This window comes from Phodopus roborovskii, unplaced genomic scaffold (genome assembly GCF_943737965.1).
Source record: "Phodopus roborovskii unplaced genomic scaffold, PHOROB, whole genome shotgun sequence".
In the NCBI taxonomy this organism is placed as follows: domain Eukaryota; kingdom Metazoa; phylum Chordata; class Mammalia; order Rodentia; family Cricetidae; genus Phodopus; species Phodopus roborovskii.
Window position 1 is genome coordinate 20297525 of NW_026125444.1, and position 20434 is coordinate 20317958.

The following is a 20434-nucleotide window of genomic DNA, read 5'->3' on the forward strand; positions in this document are numbered from 1 at the left end:
GACCGGAAGGGTTCTGCCAACACCCGACAGATGGCTCTTCACCAAGGGTCTTATCGACACGTTAGGAAGACAGCGTTAAGCTGGAAGCCAGTGTGGCTTCCTCGGATGAATTAAGACCGAAAGTGGACCTCGGAGAACAAGCTAGCTCTAGGTGGATAGATACCGGGGCTGGGGACGGAGACGGGTAGTGTCACAGGTGGCAAAAATGACGACAGGCTGCAAAATGGAGGTCCCTGGGCAGAATTAGGAAACGTTCTTCTGTTAAAGGATCATAGTGAGCCAGGGATGGCGGTGCCTGCCTGTGATGCCAGCACTCTGGAGGCTGAGGCAGGAGGAGAATTCTGGGTCACTCTGGGCTACTTAGCAGAATCTCATCTGTGGGGGTGGGTGGGTTAGTGAGAAGAATCAATCTCTGTGGAATCCTTGGGGTTTTTTTGTTTTGTTTTGTTTTGTTTTAAGTGTTGCAAAGTGGTTTGCTATTCATTGTTGGAGTTCCAGGCTATCCATTAGCTCCTCTCTACTGACCTACTCCTCACACTGCTGAGAGCCAATTTCTTAACACACCTTAACCTGCATGGGCTTTTAGAAGAGAAGGCGTCAGTGTATCTAACCTGTATCTTAGAGAGAACTCAAACCATGGGCATCCGCATTGACACTTGGGAAGCTTCAGGCCCCTACAATCAAGAGGGTTTGGGCATGACTGTCAGACAAATTAAAATCCTGGGAAGATTCTAGTAGCATTTACCTTCTATTCATCTAAGCAGTAGCTCTTATTAGCTTCTCTCCTATGGCTTAGACCTCTCTGATATTGCCATAGACTGAGTAACCAACCACCTCTTTAAGGCCACACCTCTGGTTACAATTGTAGCTGAATTCCAGCCCTGTGTCTCTCCAAGTGACTGTCATAGGATAAAGGTGGCCAGTCTCTCACCAATGTTATGGATTCCCTGTTCTGAATCACTGAGCTCAGGGGAGAGTGGACCCAGCAGGAACCTAGTCCCCAGCACTAGGCATGGCTGCTCAGAGAGAAAGGAGATGCAGCCCCTCTACTCAGAGATACGGGAAGGAGCTCCCTGTGTGAGGGCTGAGCCTCCTCAGGTGGAATGGATAATGCCCAAGTAAAAGCCTTTGACTTCTATACCAGGGGGTGGGGGCGTGGCTCAGTTGGTAGGATGCTTGTCTAGATCCATGAAGTCCTGGGTTCTGGGTCATGGCACATACCTGTAATCTTAGCCCCAGGGAAGTGGAGGCCAGAGATCAGGGTTCAAGGTGATCTTCAGCTACATCGTGAGTTTGAGGCCAGCCTAGACTGTGTGAAAACCTTTCAAAGAAGAAAAGAAAAGCCTTATATGTCTCAGAATCATCTCCTACTCTGTAAACTCATCTGTGACAAATGTGACACCGATCTCAGTATCACAGTCATCTTTACAGAGTAACAGAAGCGAGACACGGTAAAGCCATGCCTGCGCCCCTGGGAAATGTCATGTAACTGCTTGCTTTCACAGGCAGGAGCACATTCATGGCTCACAGATCCGCAGTGGACATTTTGACCAGTTTCTTTGTTTTTGTTTTTGTTTTGTTTTTCCTTTTTCCACTTGTAACCACTCTCTATACCAAAGAAAGGCCATTCTTAAGATTAGAAAGATCGCAGTGTGGGACCCCAGTCCGTTAGGCTTGGAGCAGACTGAGGGACAGCTCTTGGGGTTCAGGTGTGATTCAGGCTGCAGAGATGAATGTCTGAGTCCCTGTGATGTGTTGGTGTGCTGTAGGGGTGAGCCTCAGTGCCCCCAGTGGTCTGTGATGTTAGGGGCCACACTTCCATAGGTGATCTGGGGTTTGCCCACGGTTTGTTGTGTGTCTTGGTTATACTCGCTACCTTGAGAGCTGCCTTCTTTCTTTCTGTCTGTCTGTCTGTCTTCCTCAATGCTGTATCTTTAATATGCAGTGCTAAAAGGGGTACATTGTGTTGTAGATTATAATGGCCACCCCTGGAGAAGGCAACCAACCCAATGATGAAGGGGCACCCCAGCCAGTGGTTCAGCTGCGGCAACTTGAGCCTCGGGTGGCCCGCAGACGCCTGTCCCAGGCCCGCCATCGAGCCACCCTAACAGGGCTCTTCAACAACCTAAGGAAGACAGTTTACTCCCAATCTGACCTCACAGCCTCAAAGGTACAGGGACCTAGGGATGGGGGGAAACATTGTCCACATGGTGGGACTGCAGACTAAGGTAAGGGCTGGCCTAGAGCCCTGCTGCCCAGAGGCAAACCGCCAAAGCCATGTTTCTCTACCAGCAGTAGAGCAGCCAGACGTAAGGGAAACTATGGGTCTGAGGGAGATACGTGGTTACTTGGTGACTTAGCATGTCCTGTACAAGGGCAACAGCCAGGCTCCAACAGACGCTCCAGGACCTTACATCTATCTACACACACACACACGCACACACGCGCACACACGCATGCATGCACACACACACGCACACACATTCATGCACACACACGCACGCACGCACAAACACAAACAGCACCAGAAGTATACACACATGTATGTGCTATAACACACACTGGTACTCGTGTGCATGCTCAATGTATGTGTACACATTGTGGGTTTTTGTCCCCCTGGGCTCTCAGGTACACACTGATCTTTTCCTACTTTGCTTTTTGTAATTGATGCTGATGTTTGAGGCAGCCTCCATGTAGCTCACTCAGGCTGGCCTAGAACTTCCCAGAGAACAAGCCAGCCTTGAAATCACACCCCTTTGCCTTTGCCTCCCCAGTGTTAGGGTGGCAGGCATGCTCCACCCAGCTCTTTTTCTACTCAGCTATCATTTTAGCTGCTAATTAACAATAATTAATTAATCAGCTGGCAGAGATTAGAAAAGGGCCTGGTAGATGGGGTATCGGTAGAAAAAGCAAGCTCATAACTGTAGGAGCATTACAGGAGGCCATGGGGGAGAGTCCTGTACTTCCTCACCCTCTCAACAGAAGGGCGGGGGGGGGGGGGGGGGGAGGGAGAGAGGAGCGACTTGACCTCCTGTAGAAGTAGAAGACAAGCCAAAAAGAAGCTGTTTCCCCTGACGCACTTCCCACATCTCTCTCTCTCTCTCTGAACACTTGAAGTCCGTACCTATTCCCAGCTAGCTGGCTTCCTTCCGAGGACGGTACCTTCAGCAAAGCAGCAGCTATGGGGTGGAAAATAAGAATCTGGGAAAACGAATAGGCTGATGGTTGTTTATTCGGGGAGAAATCACTTACACCAGAGACAGATGACCGCCGCAGGTTCCCATCCCAAGGATGCCTCTGGATTCTCTCTGTCTCTGAGCAAGCTGGGGTTGGAGACCCCAGACCTAGTCCCCCCCCAGGTCACGCCCACACCCGTCCCCACACCCCCAATGGGCGTGGTCAGCGCAACAGGTGCGGGTGGGGGTGGGTATCTCACTACAAGCAGCCGTGAACTGTTCATAGAATTCCCAGAGGATTCTCGTTTGGGGGCCGGGGTAGGAAGCTCCTGAGTAGTCCAGGCCTCTGGGGAAATTTTTAAAAGGTGGCATGACACCTGACTATTTTGCTTAAGCTCCGACTGGCACGTGGACTGTTTTCAGCGCCAGGGATCTCACAGAGGCCCCCCCATCTGCCCTTGGAGAAGGGTGGGGTACTGGTGAGTAATGGAAGAAAGCCAGGCTCAGCAGCTCAGGGTGCAGGCATGTGCTGTCCACTGGGAGGCAGAGGGTTCCCCAGGCCAGAGCTCGCTCCACACCCACCGAGTGAAGACAAGCTTGCGTGTGATTCTGAAGGGCATAGAGACCTAAGGTCCTCATCAGTGACCAATGGAGAAGTGTTCACAGACTAGCAGGACCGGCAAACAGAAAACAGGCACCCGGGGCCTTACAGTGGAAGGCGTGCGGCTAAACTTGGAGAAGACCCATTCGCACCTCCAAACTCTGAACTTCATATGCTTACCAGCAAGAGCTGGTAAGACCATGGCTCTTGACTGGTCTCAGGGCATGGAGGCAGATCACTTCTGGCCTTCAGTCCCCATGCCTGCTGGACAAGGAAATGCTAACGGCTTCCTTGTAGATCTTGATGGGTTTCCTAAGACTCACACCGGACGTCACACCGCCGTTTCCCAGGATAGTGAGTTATTCATTCCCCACATCTCTGCTCACATCATCGTCATTTTACAGACCAGAAGACCGAGGCTCTGAAAGGCTAAACTGTCCCGCATTGATCCGCCTGGGAATCCAGGCGTCTGCTGTTTTCTTTCTTTCTTGGTTACCAGAGGGACAATCTGGGCGAAAGTCGCTCTGTGAGACTGATGTGTGGCAAGGTTTTCTTAGTTCTCCAAGGCTGCCACAGCAAGGCCGCAAACATGGGGAGGGGTGCTTCAAGAGGCTGGGGAATCCAAGGCCAGGGTTCTGCTCCCTCTGGCAGCCTCAGGGGACAATCCTTTATGTCTCCCTTAGGTTCTGGCATCTTCCAGAAATTCCTGCCATTCCTTGACTTGTAGTGGCACTACAAGCCGCACATCCACGTCCCCCTGACTTCATGTCATCTTTTCCCTGTAGCGCTGTTCTGTCTCTGTCTACATTTCTCCTTTTCATAAAGACGTCAATCATATTGGATCAGGAGCCAGTCCGAAGGCTCCATTTTAACATGGTTATCTTACTGGCACAGCTGCCAGAGGTGGAGACTTCACATATTTTTTGTTGTTGTTTTGGTGAGATTTGGGGGGAAGGGAGAGATAATTCAATCAAAACAAAAGTTCTAAGAAAGTGGGCCTAGTAAAAGCGTTCTAAAGGGCAGGAGGGAGAGTCCAGCAGGTAAAGGTGCTTGCCACCTGAGTTCAATCCCCAGAACTCACCTGATAGAAAAAGAGTCCCTGAAAGCTGTCATTGTGGCATACCCCCCATCATAAAATAAATGTTTAAAATAGAAAGGAAGGGACTGGAGAAATGGTTCAATTTTGAAGAACACTGGCTGCTCTTCTAGAGGACCCTGGTTCAAGTCCCAACACCCATATGGCAGCTCACACCTGCCTGTAACTCCAGTTCTAGGGATTCTGACACCCTGGCACATACGTGCATGCAGTCAAAACACCCATAAACACAAAACAGAAATAAATTATATATTTAAAAAATACTCAGGAAGAAATATCAATATGCCGGGCTTCCCTAATGCAGCAAGAGTATAAGAAGACGTTTGGGGTGGGGTGTGTCTCATGTGGCAGTCTGTCTAGCATGTACCATCTCCTGCATTATAAAACCAGGCATGGTGATGCACACCTGTAAATTCAGCACTCTGCAAGAATCAGAAGTTTGAGGTCGTTCTTGGATATGCAATATGTTTGAGTTTACACTGGGCTACAGGAGTCCCCCCCCCAAAAAAAAAAGAGAGAAGGGGGCAAGGAAAGGGCTGAGGTCCAGCTGAGCCTAGACAGGCCACTCACTGTCTCTGGACCAAAATGCCAATGCCACAGATTTTTGTAGCTGCTGTGACCAAACACCATCCTGGGAAATTTATAAACCTTAGAAATGCATTGCTCACAGCCCTGGAGGCTAGACTGTCTAAGTTCCAGGTGCCCGCAGATTTAGTGTTTAGCATGTCTGTTTCGTTTAACGTTCAATCCAGCCATGTCCTCACATGGAAGAGGGGGAAAGCTCCCGTGGGCCTCATATCTCGGGGTTTAGTCTCATACATGCAGTGTCTGCTCTCATAACAATTGCCCCAAAAACGCCACCTTTGGTTATCTTCAAATAAGGGTTAGGTTCAACGTCTGTACCAAGAACACTAATGTTTAGACCAGAGTAGCCAGAGCACCATCTTGTCCTAAGGTCAAGTCACAGAGTGCCCTTGTGTTTCTAATCCTTTGACCGACAGTCCATGAGTCCCAGGACAAGGACAGTGGGTGTATAGGACAAAGGGGGTGGGGTGGGGAGGGAAAACTTCTGAGTTCAAATTCACAGAACACTTGCTATTTTTAGATCACATGAAATATGCTTAGACCACATAAAAAGTGTTTAATTATTTTATTTGTTCCCCCACCCCCTTTTATTTTGAAACAGGGCCTCCTGTATCCTAAGCTGGCCTTGAACTCACTACGACTGACCTTATACTTCTGATATCTTCATGGCTGTACTTACTGAGTTCTGGGATTATAGGCATGTGCCGCCATGCCTAGCTGTATGAAGTATACGAATTTAGCAAATTAACATTTCGAGGGAAGGATATTGAGTTGCACTGGTCGCAACTTGAGCAGAAATCTAGTGGCCTTTGTGCGAGCCTGAGGCTGACATTCAGCCCTACTGAGCCTCCTTATCAGCGTCCACCTGCGAGCTGCCTGTGCAGACATCCATTACTCTACAATCATGGCAGTTGTTTTCCAAACACAACTTGTTTCCAAATTCTCTGGTATCTCAGTGAGCATCCATTTCTCGAATACAAACGCATTACGAATGCATCCCAGTGCCTTCTGTGCGTTGGGACAAACCTCCTGTCCACTCCACAGACAAGGCCGGGATGGGACTGTGGCCTTGGACTGGGAAGGGGTTTCCTGGGTCCCGGAAAGAAAATAGTCCCTGCAGTGATGAAAGGCTGTGCTTTCAACAATGTCTATGTCCTCAGTGGCAGGTACTGAATAAGACGAAGATTCATATTCAGGAACTGGAGCAAACCCTGGATAATTTGCTGAAGCTCAAAGGCAAGAGACCTCTCCCCAGAGAAGGCTGGCTCAGGTTTTCCATTGAAGGCACAAATGGGGTTACACAAAGTCAACAGGTTCATATTAGGAGCACACAGTATATCGGGCACTGTGCTTGGGCCATAATGGCCCTTGTTCCAGGGCACTTGTAGCCTGGAAGCATGGGCAAGGGTCCCCAGGCTGGGTAGCTTTGACTGAGTTCCGTAATGGGGCACTGCTGAAGACACCTGACCTCAGCTTTAGAGACCACAGAGGAAGTAAACCAGTACTTCTCCTGAGCTTTCCCTCGTATCCTGGGGTAGAAGTGGAAAAGGACCCTTCACTCTTGAAATCCGGGAGGTCAGGGTTTTTCATGCCCCTCCAAAGGCTCCCTGAACCAGACAGGCAGGAGAGACCCAAAGGGCCTGCTTTTTCTCTTTATGACTCTTGCCCTCGCCTCCCTGATAGGATCCTTCAACCTGGAGGATGGGAATGCCAGCAGCCTAGAGGAGGTCAAGGAAGCATATGCCAAAATGTACTCTGAGGATGACAGGTAAGACCTGGCGGGCACCAGGAGGGAGTTTGCTGTCTTTCTCTGGAAGCCTTCGGTGCTGAGGTACAGCGGCCTTCATGAAACAAGGCCGGCAGGGTTGCTGCTCGCCCACCACAGCTGTCTTATTTGGGGGAGAACTCTGTTCTCCTTTAACATGGCTTAGACATTTCTTCCTAAATGCTTATTACAGAAATCAGAAAAGTATGGAAAAGTATGAAACTGTATCATCTCACCTCTCAGCGGTTAACTCTGAAGGCTATCCATCCGTCTGGCATTTTTAGTTTTCCAGACTGCTTTAGAGAAATGATATCATGGAGTTTACCCATGTATCCATGGGGGCGGGGGTGGGGTGGGGTGGCATGCACGCATGTGCATGCGTGGGTGCATGCGTGTGAGAGAGTGTGTGATATTATTTATATTAGCTGATATACATATCAACTTTATAGGAAAATACTAATCCTGGCCTTTTTAAATCTCATGGAAATGCAAGGCAAATTTGACTTGTCTTAGGGGAAAGATGGGTCTTACAGATATGAAAGGGTCTCAGCTGGGGTCGCAGTCAAGCTTAAACAGAGCAATGTCTTTCTCCTGTTACTCCTGTTCTCATTGGTGGGACTCAGATCCCAGAGGTGACAACTCAAAGGAGGGAGCCTTTGCTTTGCTCACATTTGGGGAGAATTCAGTCTATGGCTGCTTGAACAGGATATCATGGTAGCAGGATTATGTGGGAGGGAGAGGACAGAAGGTAAAGGGAGGAGTAAGAAGGGGCCAGGGACAAGATGCCCCCAAAGCCCCACCCCAGCGGCCACTTCATCTAGCTAAGTCCTACAAGCTTACAGTCCCAGGACTCCCAAAATAGCATCACCGACAGAGACCAAGCCCTCAACACATGAGACTTTTTGAGAGAAGAGGGAGGGGGACTTTATACCCAAAGCATAAAAGAAGTCAAGTTTTGCATTTAAGTTTCTCGCTGCCTGTGCTTTTCATGCAAGTTGTATAGGTAGTCTCTGCTCTGCATCTCTGTCATAATAGGACATAGTGCCCTTTCCCATGCACGGAACCCACAGGCTCCAGATCGGCTCTGACGACCTCTTAGACATGGGGGACAACCAGTGGCCCCATGGCATGTCCGTCTCCAATGGCGTGATATATGTCCAGGTTGACCTCTGATGAGTGCAAGCCATGTTAACCCATCCCAGAGAGACTACAAACCACTTGCTGTTACAGCCTACCAAAACATGCTCCTTGAAGTATTGTAGCTCATGGCTTTCTTGTTTGTTTTTGGTGTGAACACTTAGAAGCTTTATTTTCTTCTTTGTGCCTTTTTTCCCTCTGGTTTCCAAATTTTCATTTTTTTTAAGTCAAATGCCTAACTTTGTTTTAATTTTATTTTATGTATATGGGTATTTTGCCTGCATGTTTGTCTGTGTGGTACACATGTGCATACATTATACCTGGAGCCTGGGTGCTTCATCCTCAGGACTGGAGTTATAGAGGGTTATGAACTGCTGAGAACTGAACCTGGGCCCTTTGGAAGTGCTCTTAAACACTGAGCCATCTCTCCAGTCCTGTTTTCCAAATTTTTAACAATGAATGTGTATTATAGACTATAGGAAATGATTATTAAGTACATGTCCTTGGATAAATTAATATTTGATAGTAATTAATAACATAATATTAAATATTAGCTATGTTTTCCTAGTGGGAAAAATTTATTAAAAGTCAAGTTACACCATGTGCAGACCTTAAAAACCGAGTCAAGAAGAAAGAATTACCTCACTCTCCCTCCACACAGGCCTTATTGCTTTCTTGTTCACAGAGGGATGAGATAAGCTTGGGAGCTTTCCCCTGTACCCTGAGGATATGGTAAACTGAATTTCAAATGATGCACCCTAAGGTCTGCTTGGTTATTATCTACATAGTTAGTAAAACTGCGTTGTGAATGTATGTGTCTGTGTTCACTGGCGATATTTGTCTAGCACTCCGTTGGCTCTGTATTCTCCCCACAGCGTGCTCCTCAACAGTTTTCCTCAGAACAGCTCCCCGCCATGGTGCCCCAATGAGGCCGTTGGGAAGGATGCTGAGGAGGAAGGAAATGATGAAGAGAGAGAGGAGGAAGGGAAACAGGAAGAGGAGGAAGGGGATGAAGAGGAGAAAAAAGTCGATCTCTCACACCCCTCTAGCACTCTATTGCCTGACCTCCTGGAATTTGAACGGTGTGCTCGGCGGGGTGGGATGCTTTACCGACCGAGGGGATTCTGTGGGGAAGGGGACAGACCCTCCAGCTGGCCTGTGTGGTGGCCGCCAAGCATGCATAACTCAAACCAGGTCCCAAACCACCCAACTCCAGGGTCTGCATGTGGGAGGTGCCCCATGGAGACTAGCCGAGGGGCTGGGCAAACACCGTTAAAGTTACATTTGTGTAGCAAGCCCATGGTTTTTATTAGAGTGGGTATTTACTTGGGGCCCATGTGGACGGAGCGTGATTTCTAGTGTTCACCCCTCCTTCTATGACATACACACCTCAGGAGTCTGCTTTTGGAGGTAGAGAACCAGGCCACACCTGCACTCACCAAAAGAGAGTGGCTGGCTTGTTCAGACTCCTGATGCCTCCTCCACAGACGTAAGACCCCCAGCAGCCATGTTGGCATGGAGTGGAGACAAGGAGACACCCTCCATAGCTGAGTCTTTCAAGCCCAAAATTCAAGGAGTGTGGCAGGCCGGCTATTTCATAGCCTCAGAGCGTTCCAGAGTGGAGGGAGTTAATGCAGCCACACCTTCCACAAGGCAGAGAGTTTTAGAGCAGAAGAAATTGGAGAGGCATAAATGTGTGTTCTCCATGGCCCTCAAGATGACTTCTGCATTCCGGGGCCGGGCAAAGGCAGAGACAGAACCATGCTGTTGGTAAACCAAGGAACTGTTTCCTGGCCATAAGGACCCAGCTACAGATCTGAGGGACATACCACTTCTGTTCCAGGTACCTCAACTTCTACAAGCAGACGATGGACCTCCTGACCATGAACAGCATCATCTCCCCACAGGAAGAGATAATCCCCATCGTCTCCGCCGCCATCTCCCACCTGTGGCAGACCCTCTCTGAGGAGAAGAAGGCCAGTCTCCTGCAGGTGTGGGAGCAGCAGAGTACCACCTTCTCAGACCTCGCAGAGGCCTGCCTAGAGCTGGCCTGTGCAGAGGACAGTGTGAAGGATAGTGGGATGGACAGCCAAGGAGCCAGCTGCTCACTGGACTCTACTCCGGAAGAGGTGATTCAACAGTCCTTTGCCTTGACTTCCTTCCTTCCTTTTTTTTTTAAGATTTATTTATTATGTATACAGTGTTCTGCCTGCATTCCAGAAGAGGGCACCAGATCTCATTACGGATGGTTGTGAGCCACCATGTGGTTGCTCGGAATTGAACTCAGGACCTCTGGAAGAGCAGCCAGTGCTCTTAACCTCTGAGCCAACTCTCCAGCCCCTGCCTTGACTTTGTTAATGCCCCTCAGTGGGTGACTCATAAGAAGGCTTTGTATGTGAGGACAGCGAGTGGCCTACCATGTGTGGACTAGTTATATGAGGTTAGCTGGGGGCTAACTATCTGGGAACTCTATCTCAGATCTGTGGGAAGGAAAAGCAAATTGATAGACACAGGCCGTTCCATGGCCCTTTCCTGATTGCCTTTGAAGGGACATCAGGGTTGTCATAGAAGACACCGAATGTGTGCAGAAAACTAGCTGGACGGCTGAAGCCTCAAAGGCTTATGTTCCAGGGGGACAAACCGAGAAAGACTGTAGAGCAGATGCTTGCCCTCTGGGAAGGAAGTGTGTACCCTGGGTAGAGTGAGAACCCCTGGCAGACCAGTGAACCCTCAGGGGGCTGCTGTGTTGGGGGGGCAGGAGAAAAGGAAGCAGGACCCACTCACACTTTTCAGTCAAGTATTTCTCCTGCGGCCTTTGGAGCCTTCTTATGCCAAACCCAGAGTGTTAAGTCTTCTTATTTGTAATTCAAATTTACCTCAGCACCCTGTATTTTTATGTGTTAGCTCTCCCGACCTGAAGTGCAAATCACACTTGTTTGAACACTTAGTATTCTGTTGGAACACAAATTCAGAAAAAGCAGTGCCAAAAAACTATATGAAGACAAGATTCTACATTGGAAGTGTATTCTCATATCATTAATCACCGTAACTTTTATCTTATAACACAATGAAGGAGAGGACTGCAGAGAAATAGGTCAGTGTGTCAGCAATGAGCATCCCTGGCGGGATGGTTACTAAGTGATTTTTAATCCACCTATTCCTGGTTCAGAACTCCCAATGTTCATGAAGTTCTTTTGTGACTCGGACAACCTTTAATACCGCCAAAGTATTTGAGTTTCACATACATAACATATATATACATACATACATAATACATACATCATACATATATACCTCATACATACATACATACATACATACATACATACATACATACATACATAATCTTTACAGCAGCTCTACACCTACATCGTCTACAGCATCTTGCCCTTTTAGTGCCGTGGTAGAATCCCCGAACCAGGGAAATTAACAACAAACGATTTGTCTGATCATGGTTCTGGGGCTGAGAAAATCACAGTTCCTGTGCTGACATTTTGCCAGGTCCATCTTCCCATGTCTTCACATTAGAGGGGAGGGGAGGAGGAAGGAGGGAGGATTTTACTATTTCATTCTTATTTATGAAAGTGTGTGTGCGTGTGTGCATGGGTACAGGTGCCTACACAGTGGAAAAGACATCAGACTCCCCTGTAGCTGGGCACAGAGGCAGTTGTGAACTGCCCAGGGTAAGTTCTGGGAACCAAACTTGGGTCCTTTGCAAGAACCCTGTGTGCTCTTAGCCGCTGAGCCATTTCTCCAGTGCCTAAAGCCCAAGTAAGTCAGAGATATTACGAGTTTTGGAATGGACAGACGTTTGACTGTAGCAGATGTGACTTGTTTATAAGAGAGTTTGAGAGAAGTACCTTGCTGAGCTTGGAAGTGAATGACCGGCCTCGGCAAAGCTGTCCCGCAGCCTTACCTTGTATTCAGCTTCCCAGGATGAGATGGGGGCTGTGTGTCCTAGACGTGAGCGGATCTCCACCTGGGAGGTTTGGACGGTTGCCTGGGCCTTCCCTTGCTGTAAATTGAGGCTTGGCTTTGGCCTCTCATATCTGGTTGCTGCCAGGTTTTTTAGAGAGGAGAGGGTAGCGGTGCCCAGTTCTTTCTCCTCCCTCAGTCACTCCCTGGGAAGACCACTGAGCAGAAACCCTGAGTTTGGGCTAGATTTGACATGCATGTGCTTTGGCCCAGCAGCTCAGGGCATGCAGCGGACTGCAGCAGCAGCGGTTCTGACCCAGGCAATGCTGTGCTTTCTTCCAGGTCCTTTTTGAAGATGCTTTCGATGTGGCAAGTTTTCTGGACAAGAATGAGACTCAGCATATGTCTAACATCAGGTGAGGAAGGTGGTAACATATGTACGTGGGTATGAGTGTACAACTGGGTGATTGTAAGGTACATGTGTACATACGTGAAGTTGTATGAGTGTGCGTATGTGAGACTGTTAGCTCGAGTGTGTGTGTGTGTGTGTGTGTGTGTGTGTGTGTGTGTGTACACGTGAGTGCCTGGGTCCTGAGGTGTTTGCAGCTACTCTTCCCCATCCTACAGAGAGACACATAACCCCTAGGCGGAAACTCGTCCCGCCATGTATCTTGGCCCTGCTTGTGCTTGTGCCTGGGCTGGGCTGTCACAGCCACACTACCCGTCCATCCTTGCTGGGTCCTCCAGCGGGTAGGGCTGTGGAGGAGCCCGTTTAGCTGGTCTCCTCTCGGAGCAGGATGATGAGTGCGGGCAACTCATAGGGGAGAAACACACACTGAACTGGGAGCCTTGTCGAAGCAGGAGCTCGGTTCTTTGCATCTGGCATGCGCCTATATAGCGTTGAGAAAGAGGGTGGGACCTCAGGATGGGGTGAGGTGTGAGGGCCACTAATATTTCACCATGTCAGCAGTAGCTGGGCAGAGGCAATTTTGCTGAGTCACTCCTATGCGGAAGTGATAGGCCAAAGACAGGTGGCCAGACTCTAGCCAGGCTCAGGAAGTTCCACTAGGCCTTGCGTCCGGGCCTTTTCAGGCCCAACACATCCTTACACAGCACAGCTGAGAAGCAGGATGCTCTGCCATGTGAGCCCTTCACCTATGTGCAGAGATCAGCAGCAGCGAATGGCTAGGACCCAATACTCTTACTTCTGTACTGGGTTTAGGTTGTAAAAACGACTTTGTCAAGAAGTTTCCAGAGTACACTGTCAAGCAGCGTTAAGAAGTCCTCATTCCACTGAAAGGACAAAATGACCAAACAAAAATCACCTATTAAAATGCCTTTTCCTGCCTTCCATAGAAAAGGATTCCTGGGCTAAGAAACACCCTTCCAGGAAGAAGTGAGGGCAGGCCTGTCCTATGACACTCGGCCTCTGTGCTACAAAGCACCAGTTGCACAGGGGCTGCTCCTAAAGACACAGAGGAAGAAGCCCAGTAAATAGAACTAGTGTTTCCTCAAAGCTGAGTACCATGGGAAGAAAACTGAGTGAGGACCTCTGTCCGGCTGAACTCACACTAGGAACACCCCACGCTGCTTCACATGGACCTGGAACCATAAGCTCTGCTGCAGGAGCCTGACTGGGAGCTACGGGGCTCTCATTCCTTCACTAGGGAAGTCACAGCTTAGGACACTACATTAACACCCCAGGGGCAGGCTTGCCACAGTCACGGCATTTCAGGGACAGTCCTGGGCTACTTGAGAATTCAACCTGCTCCTTAAAGTTTGCACAGTGAGCCAGTGTTTAGGGCATGGGTGAAATGTTGAGATTCTAAATGGTTTCTATTTCCTCTGCTTTCAGCTCTGTGTTTGCCAACTGCAACCCAGAAAATCTAGAGGAGAAATTCCAGCTCTACGTGCAAATCATCGAGTTCTTCAAAGGCCTTTGCTGTGTTAACACTCCACTGAACCAGGTAAGACAGAGTGGGGACAGTGACTCCTTTAAGAGAATAAAAAAGGTCCTTTAGCGGGGAGGGCAGGAGGGCTACTCTAGCCTAGCCTGACATCGACCCACCCCCCAGGGGGGCTTTCAGGCTCTTCGTTTCTCCCAAGGTCGTTCGCCTTCAGTCCAGCGTCTCCCATACAATGGGGGACACCAGGGACCTGAAGAGACAGAGGGATGTCCTCCATGACAGGGCTGTAGTTGGTTTGTTTTCTGTTTGTTTTTTGTTTTGTTTTCCTCTTTGTTCTTTGGGAGCTCACCACTCAGCTCCCAAATAATCACACACAGGCTTATTCTTATGGATTCCTGGCCTTAGCTTGGCTTGTTTCTAGCCAGCCTTCCTTAACTTAAATTATCCTGTCTACCTTTTGCCTCTGAGCTTTCATCTTTCTCTATTCGCTAGCCCTTTCTTCACATCTTACTCCGTGGCTTGCTGTGGAGCTGGGCAGCTGGCTCCCGACATCCACCTCTCCTTCCTCACTCCTTGATCTCCTCCTCCCAGATTTCTCCTCCTATTTATCCTCTCTGCCTGCCAGCCCCACCCATCCTGTCTCCTTTCTGGCTATTGGCCGTTCAGCTCTTTATCAGACCAATCAGGAGTTTTAGGCAAAGTAACACGACTTCACAGAGTTAAACCAGTGCAACATAGAAGAATGCACAACATGTCTTTGCATCGTCAAACAAATGTTCGGCTGGGTAAACAAATGTAACACAAATATTCAACTCATATTCCACAACAGGATCTGCTCCCAGGGGCTGGCTCCCAGCAGTCACCCATAAGTACTGTGTAGAGTATTTTAGTGTTCTGTGACTGCGGTAATATTGCAGATCATCTTCTGAAAGCTGATGTTGTAGCTGATGGTGACATAAGTCAAGGGGAACCTTGGTTAGTAGGCCATCCCTGAAACTCTCATGGGGGAGAAACCGCCAGGAGACAGGCCCTTTCAGATGCACCATGGCTAAACAAGAAAGATAAAGAAAGCTGTTTGTCTAAAATAGTAATACAACAGTAGCAAACGTTTTCAACGAAGGCGTTATTTCCATACACTGATGTCTTTTCCTCATTTCCCCTGCTCCCACCACTTTCAGCCCCGACTTGGGGCCGGTGTCTGTCCCTGCAGTCCCCTCTCTACTTCCCACCGATCCCCAGTGCCCGCCCATCCCATAGCAACTCTTCTGTTGGCTGTAGTTATGTTCGTACATTTTGCCAAGAGCTTAAAAACAGACTCAGCCTACATGGTAGAAGCAAAGGACAGCGATTAGGAGTCCACACTAGGCAGAGGGCTTGAACTTCACCCCGCCCAGGTGTGAATCACCTTGGGATCCCATTAGCCATCCAGATTCCTGGTGCCACCACCGGCTCCCTCGTTCAGCATTATGAGGACGGGACCTTACAAGCTGTGTTTTGAAGAGGGGTGGTACAGGAAGCCTTGTGGATGAGACTGGAATGTAAAGGGAAATTCCTTTCTCTTCCAAGTTGCACCTCCAGCTAGCTCTGTACTGCCCCTGTTACCTTGGGGGGGGGGGGTGAGTGAGGCTCTGTGGGCCTCCCACTGCGTTCTCTAAATAGCGGCTTAAAACACAGATTCACGCCATAGCTCTGACAGCCTTAGCAGAGCTGGGCTGTTTCTGGAAGCTTTGGTGGCTCCTATGCCTTGCCCCAACTTCTGAGGGCTCTGACAGAGCTCAGCGTCTGTAGAGCAGGGGTAGGGATGGGCGTTTGCAGAGCTCAAACCTCACATCTAGCTATTACCCTTGGGACCAGGGAAGGCTCCCCTTAGATGGTTGACTGGTACCAGATCTGCTCTGATCTGCTGGGCTACCAAACAGCAGGAGTCATCTTCTGCTTGGCAGAGAGAAGGAAATCAAAAACCCTGGAATTAATTTTAAGGGAAGAGATGTTACAATCCTGAGGGATTTGCCTGGCATCTTTGCAAAGAGTGAGAAGCCTTTGCTAAACACAGTATTCTTTCTTTCTTTTTAAGTTTCTTTCTTTCTTTCTTTTCATAATAGGTAACATATCTACATGGTATGAAATTCAAAACTTATTAAAAGATATTCAATTAAATCTTAGTCTCTCCAACTGGCCCAAGTTAGAGGGAGCTCGAGGACTAAGGGCTGGCAACAGGGAATCCTGCATAGGACTGAACTAGACCTTCTGAATGTGGGTGACAGTTATGAGACATGATCTGTGGGGGGGGGGGTGGCAGTGTCACCAGGACCGATCCCAGGGGCATGAACTGGCTTTTTGGAACCCACTCCCTATGACCTTGATGTGGGGGGGGGGGGTCAGGGAGGGTAGGTCCTGCCTTGACTTGACATGGCAGACTTTGTTGACTCTCCGAGGAAGAAGACCTTACCCCTTCTGAGGAGCGGATGGGGGTGAAGGGTGGGAGGCAGGGGGATGGGAGAAGGAGAGGGAGGAGGAACTGGGGTTGGTATGTAAAATGAAAAATAAAATTGACCTTGTTTACGAGCCCATGCTTTGCGCCAGAGGCAATTGCCAGGACAGGTTTCCCGCAGACCCTTTCCAAGGCAGCCAGTCTATGGATATGTACGTGTTCTTTCTAACACAGTGGCTGCCTACTGTCACAGGGTCTTTGCCCTTAGCTCTTTTCCTAACAGTCTGTGCTACAAATAAAGGCCATCGTATTCCTTTCCTTCAAGCCAGTGTCATGGTCCATCGGTGTGTGCATCACCACATTCTGTAGACAGGTATTTAGATGGAGCTTTAAGATTTTCCCTCTCCTATGGGTGCCTGGAAATTCCAAGCATGGGGCAGAAGCCAAATCTCCTCCTGTTTTCTGATTTGCAGGAACCAGATCCTCCAGTCGATGAGGACATGATGCTGCTCAAGTGCCTGGAGACCTTTGACGACGAGGACCTGTAATGCAGGAGAAGGGCTGGGAAGGAAGGGGTTGAACAAGTGTGCGGTTTTCAAGTTTCGTTGCTAGTAGCTAGGTTACACCACCTTATCTTCCAAGACTCTTCGAGAAAGGGTGCTTCCGGAAGTCTTCTTGATGTTCTTCGTTTTCTGGTTATCATAAAATGTTGAAAGAAGCATAGCCTTGCATTGGTCTTCTGGGCTTCCTGAATACAAGGGATTGGTTTGCTGCAGGACATGCTCACATGTCCCTGCTCAGGGGTGGATGGGGCATACCCGAGGCCCAGGCCATGAGCTTGTCAAGAAGGCTGCAGGCAGGATCTAGCCCTGTGGGTGACGCATATCCAGTCCTGTCAGTGTGCTCTGGGCTCAGGGCGTTGCTGTGGTGGGTTCTCTGGAGATCAGAAGCCCAGTTTCTCATCTTGTGTGCATGGGAAGCTTGGGAACAGTGCTTGGCTCAACCCTACGATTCAGGGCCACAGAGCAGAACCCGCTCTACGGGCTGCTTCTGCTTTGGACTGCTGGCTGGTTGCTAGAAAGACAGCCAGTTGAAAGCACTTTGGGGCCAGATTCCTGGACTCAGTGTGGGTATCCCTGGGCTTCCACACTGGAAGTGAGGGGGAATTTTGTGTAACTTGACCAGGCCATGGTACCTTTACACTTAGACATCTTTCATTCGAGATGTTTCCATGATTTTTTTTTTTTAATGAGACTGCGTTTAAGTCAATAGACTTTTGAGTATAGCCAGTCATTGTCCATAATGCATTTATTGAAAGGCTTTGACAACCAAGGGCTGGCCTCTTGGAAGGAAGGAGGAGACCCATGGAAGCTTTTCCTCACTAGCAGCCCCCACAGTGGGTGTCGGATTTGTACCGCCATGATGGCGTGGCCCCACTAGTGAAAGCAAACCTCCCTCCGTCTGTACAGACACACACCAACAGTTGTTTCTGTCTCTCTGACATGCTTGACTAACACACTGGGTGTGCAGAGAGGAAGAGTTACCTGGTCCTTCGCAGTTTAGGAGTTCCAATGACCATAGCTCTTGCCACTGAGGTCCATCTACAGTTCATCTCCTCAGCCTCCTAAGAGCCCGACAGACGACCATCGTAGGGTGCCTTCAGGCTCCTGGACTTCAGCAGAGCCTCTGAAGAACCCACTGGAGAGCTCTGTCGGAATCACAGTTTATAAAAGATCAAACTAAAGAGGCGGCAGGGGGCGGGTTGCTGAATTTTCAGATAGCGAGGCAGCTAGGGGCTTTGCTCTCATTGGTGGCCTGAGTCATGCCGGAAATAAAAGAGGAAGCAGTTAGCTACCCCCAGTCACTGAGCAAGCCCAGAGTACACCAGCACGTGGACAGGGGACACGAATGTCCCCAGAGGAGCCTGCCCCTGTGCCCCTAAGCAATGTGCACCACTCTGGCCAGACCCTCCCTCACTGCACCCTCTTTAGTCCAAAGCTATGACTTCATGGAGCAGAATGTTCCAGAAGCACAGGAAAATGTAACGGGATGTTGGGTTATACCTTGTCTTCAGTGACATGTGCTGGAACGACGCCCCCACTGTCACCAATCCCGGCACCCCCTCTCATGGACCCTGCCCGATGTTGCATAACTCGGACGCTTTCACCGCGTCTCCTTCCCCGCCAAGGGCCCTTCTCACATCACTCAGGGACCTTCCCGTGGTGACCTTTGGTTAGGGTCATTGTGAGGTGGGGAGGCACGGCATGAGGGGGGAGAGGGTACTCTAAGGATTGGATTGGTCACACAACTGTTGGCTGTGGGAGCTGCTGGTCTGAAAACCTTAGCCATCAGACCAGAGTTCATGAGGAGCAAGCTCCCCAGGCAAAATTTCTTATTCTCCAAACTCCATTCCACGCTACGGCTAAGAAGATGCATCCCACCCACACTTTCAAGGGCAATCTCTTAAGGCTGACTGACTGTAGGTGTCAACCACATCTATCATGCACCTCTAAGTGTCTGGTTGGGTGGCTGTGTACTGCACACAGGCCAAGTTGATGGCTAAAGCCCACGGTCTGGGGGGATTCTGGTGCTCTTGTTGCTATAATGGTTCTCACAGGAGATGGGGCATCTGTTCCTACCTCTGTTTGGTAGGAGCATCATCAGTAGATTTGGCTGAATACAAATCTAATTAAGAAGAGAATATCACGTTGCCTTACAGCAAGTATCTTTTTGATTGAAATAAAAAAAAATGTAAAAAACTTGAGTCTTTTACTAAAGAGTTAGTATGTTATTAGGAGTATGAAAACAGCTGTTAGAGCCCACAACACTGGCCACAGGTACCACTCTGGGTCCCAGGTTCTTATTCTACGGGTTGTAACTTTCATATGGAATCATGGAATCAATGGTGGGAACCATATAACTTGAATATGGGAGCTCTCTCTCTCTCTCTCTCTCTCTCACATACACACACACACTCACACACACACCACACACACGCACACACACGCACACACATGCACACACACACTCACACTCGCACTCACATACACATGCTCTCACACACTCACATGCACTCACACACACATGCTCTCACACACATGCACGCACATGCACACAGACGCACACGCGCGCGCACACACACACATGCACACACACATACGCACGCACACACATACACACACACACTGGCAACAGGTACATTTGGCTCTCAGCATCCACAGGGTGGCTCACAACCATCCTGGAGTCCCAGAGGGTCAAATGCCCTCTTCTGAACTCCAAGGGTGCCAGGCACACAAGTGACACATGTACAGACAATGCTGGCAGAACACTCAAACACAAATAAAGTAAATAAACTTATACACAATTTGGCAACAGTAAAAGGGCTCTGAAGCAGCAATGGTTGAAAATTAACTTGAAGTCAATGCATGAGGAGCTAAGGTGCTTCTGCCAGCAGCTGACCACGTTGTATCATGTGACCACTTTGCCCTGTACATGCTATCAGGCCAGGCGACACCACTGCCGAAGACACTTCTGTTCAGATCTGAGAAAATTGCGTGGTGAACTGTGCTGCTTACACTGTACATACAATTCCTGCTCTTATAGAAATGTAAGTGTTTGATTACAGAAAACAAGTACTTTTAATATTCTTTTCTGTTGTCATTCCTCAACTTGTAAGTGTCAAATTAGCATGCCTTCAGGTTGTGCTGCATTAGAATATTTGAGTTTAAAAATTGGCACTTGCCAGGTATGGTGGCCCACCCTTTTGGTCCCAGCACTTGGGAGGCAGAGGCAAGCGGACCTCTGTGAATTCCAGGACAGCC

The 20434-nt window shown here is 49.1% G+C and overlaps 1 protein-coding gene across 1 annotated transcript; it reads left to right on the top strand.

Moving 5' to 3' along the window:
• Positions 1–1978: 1978 nt before the first annotated feature.
• Positions 1979–17232, top strand: Stra8 (stimulated by retinoic acid 8). The gene is made up of 8 exons (XM_051175891.1): positions 1979–2170; positions 6619–6694; positions 7142–7226; positions 9236–9442; positions 10204–10489; positions 12618–12691; positions 14131–14242; positions 17087–17232. The coding sequence occupies exons 1-8, from the start codon at positions 1979–1981 to the stop codon at positions 17159–17161; spliced, it is 1107 nt and encodes a 368-aa protein (XP_051031848.1). The 3' UTR covers positions 17162–17232.
• The last annotated feature ends 3202 nt before the right edge of the window (positions 17233–20434 follow it).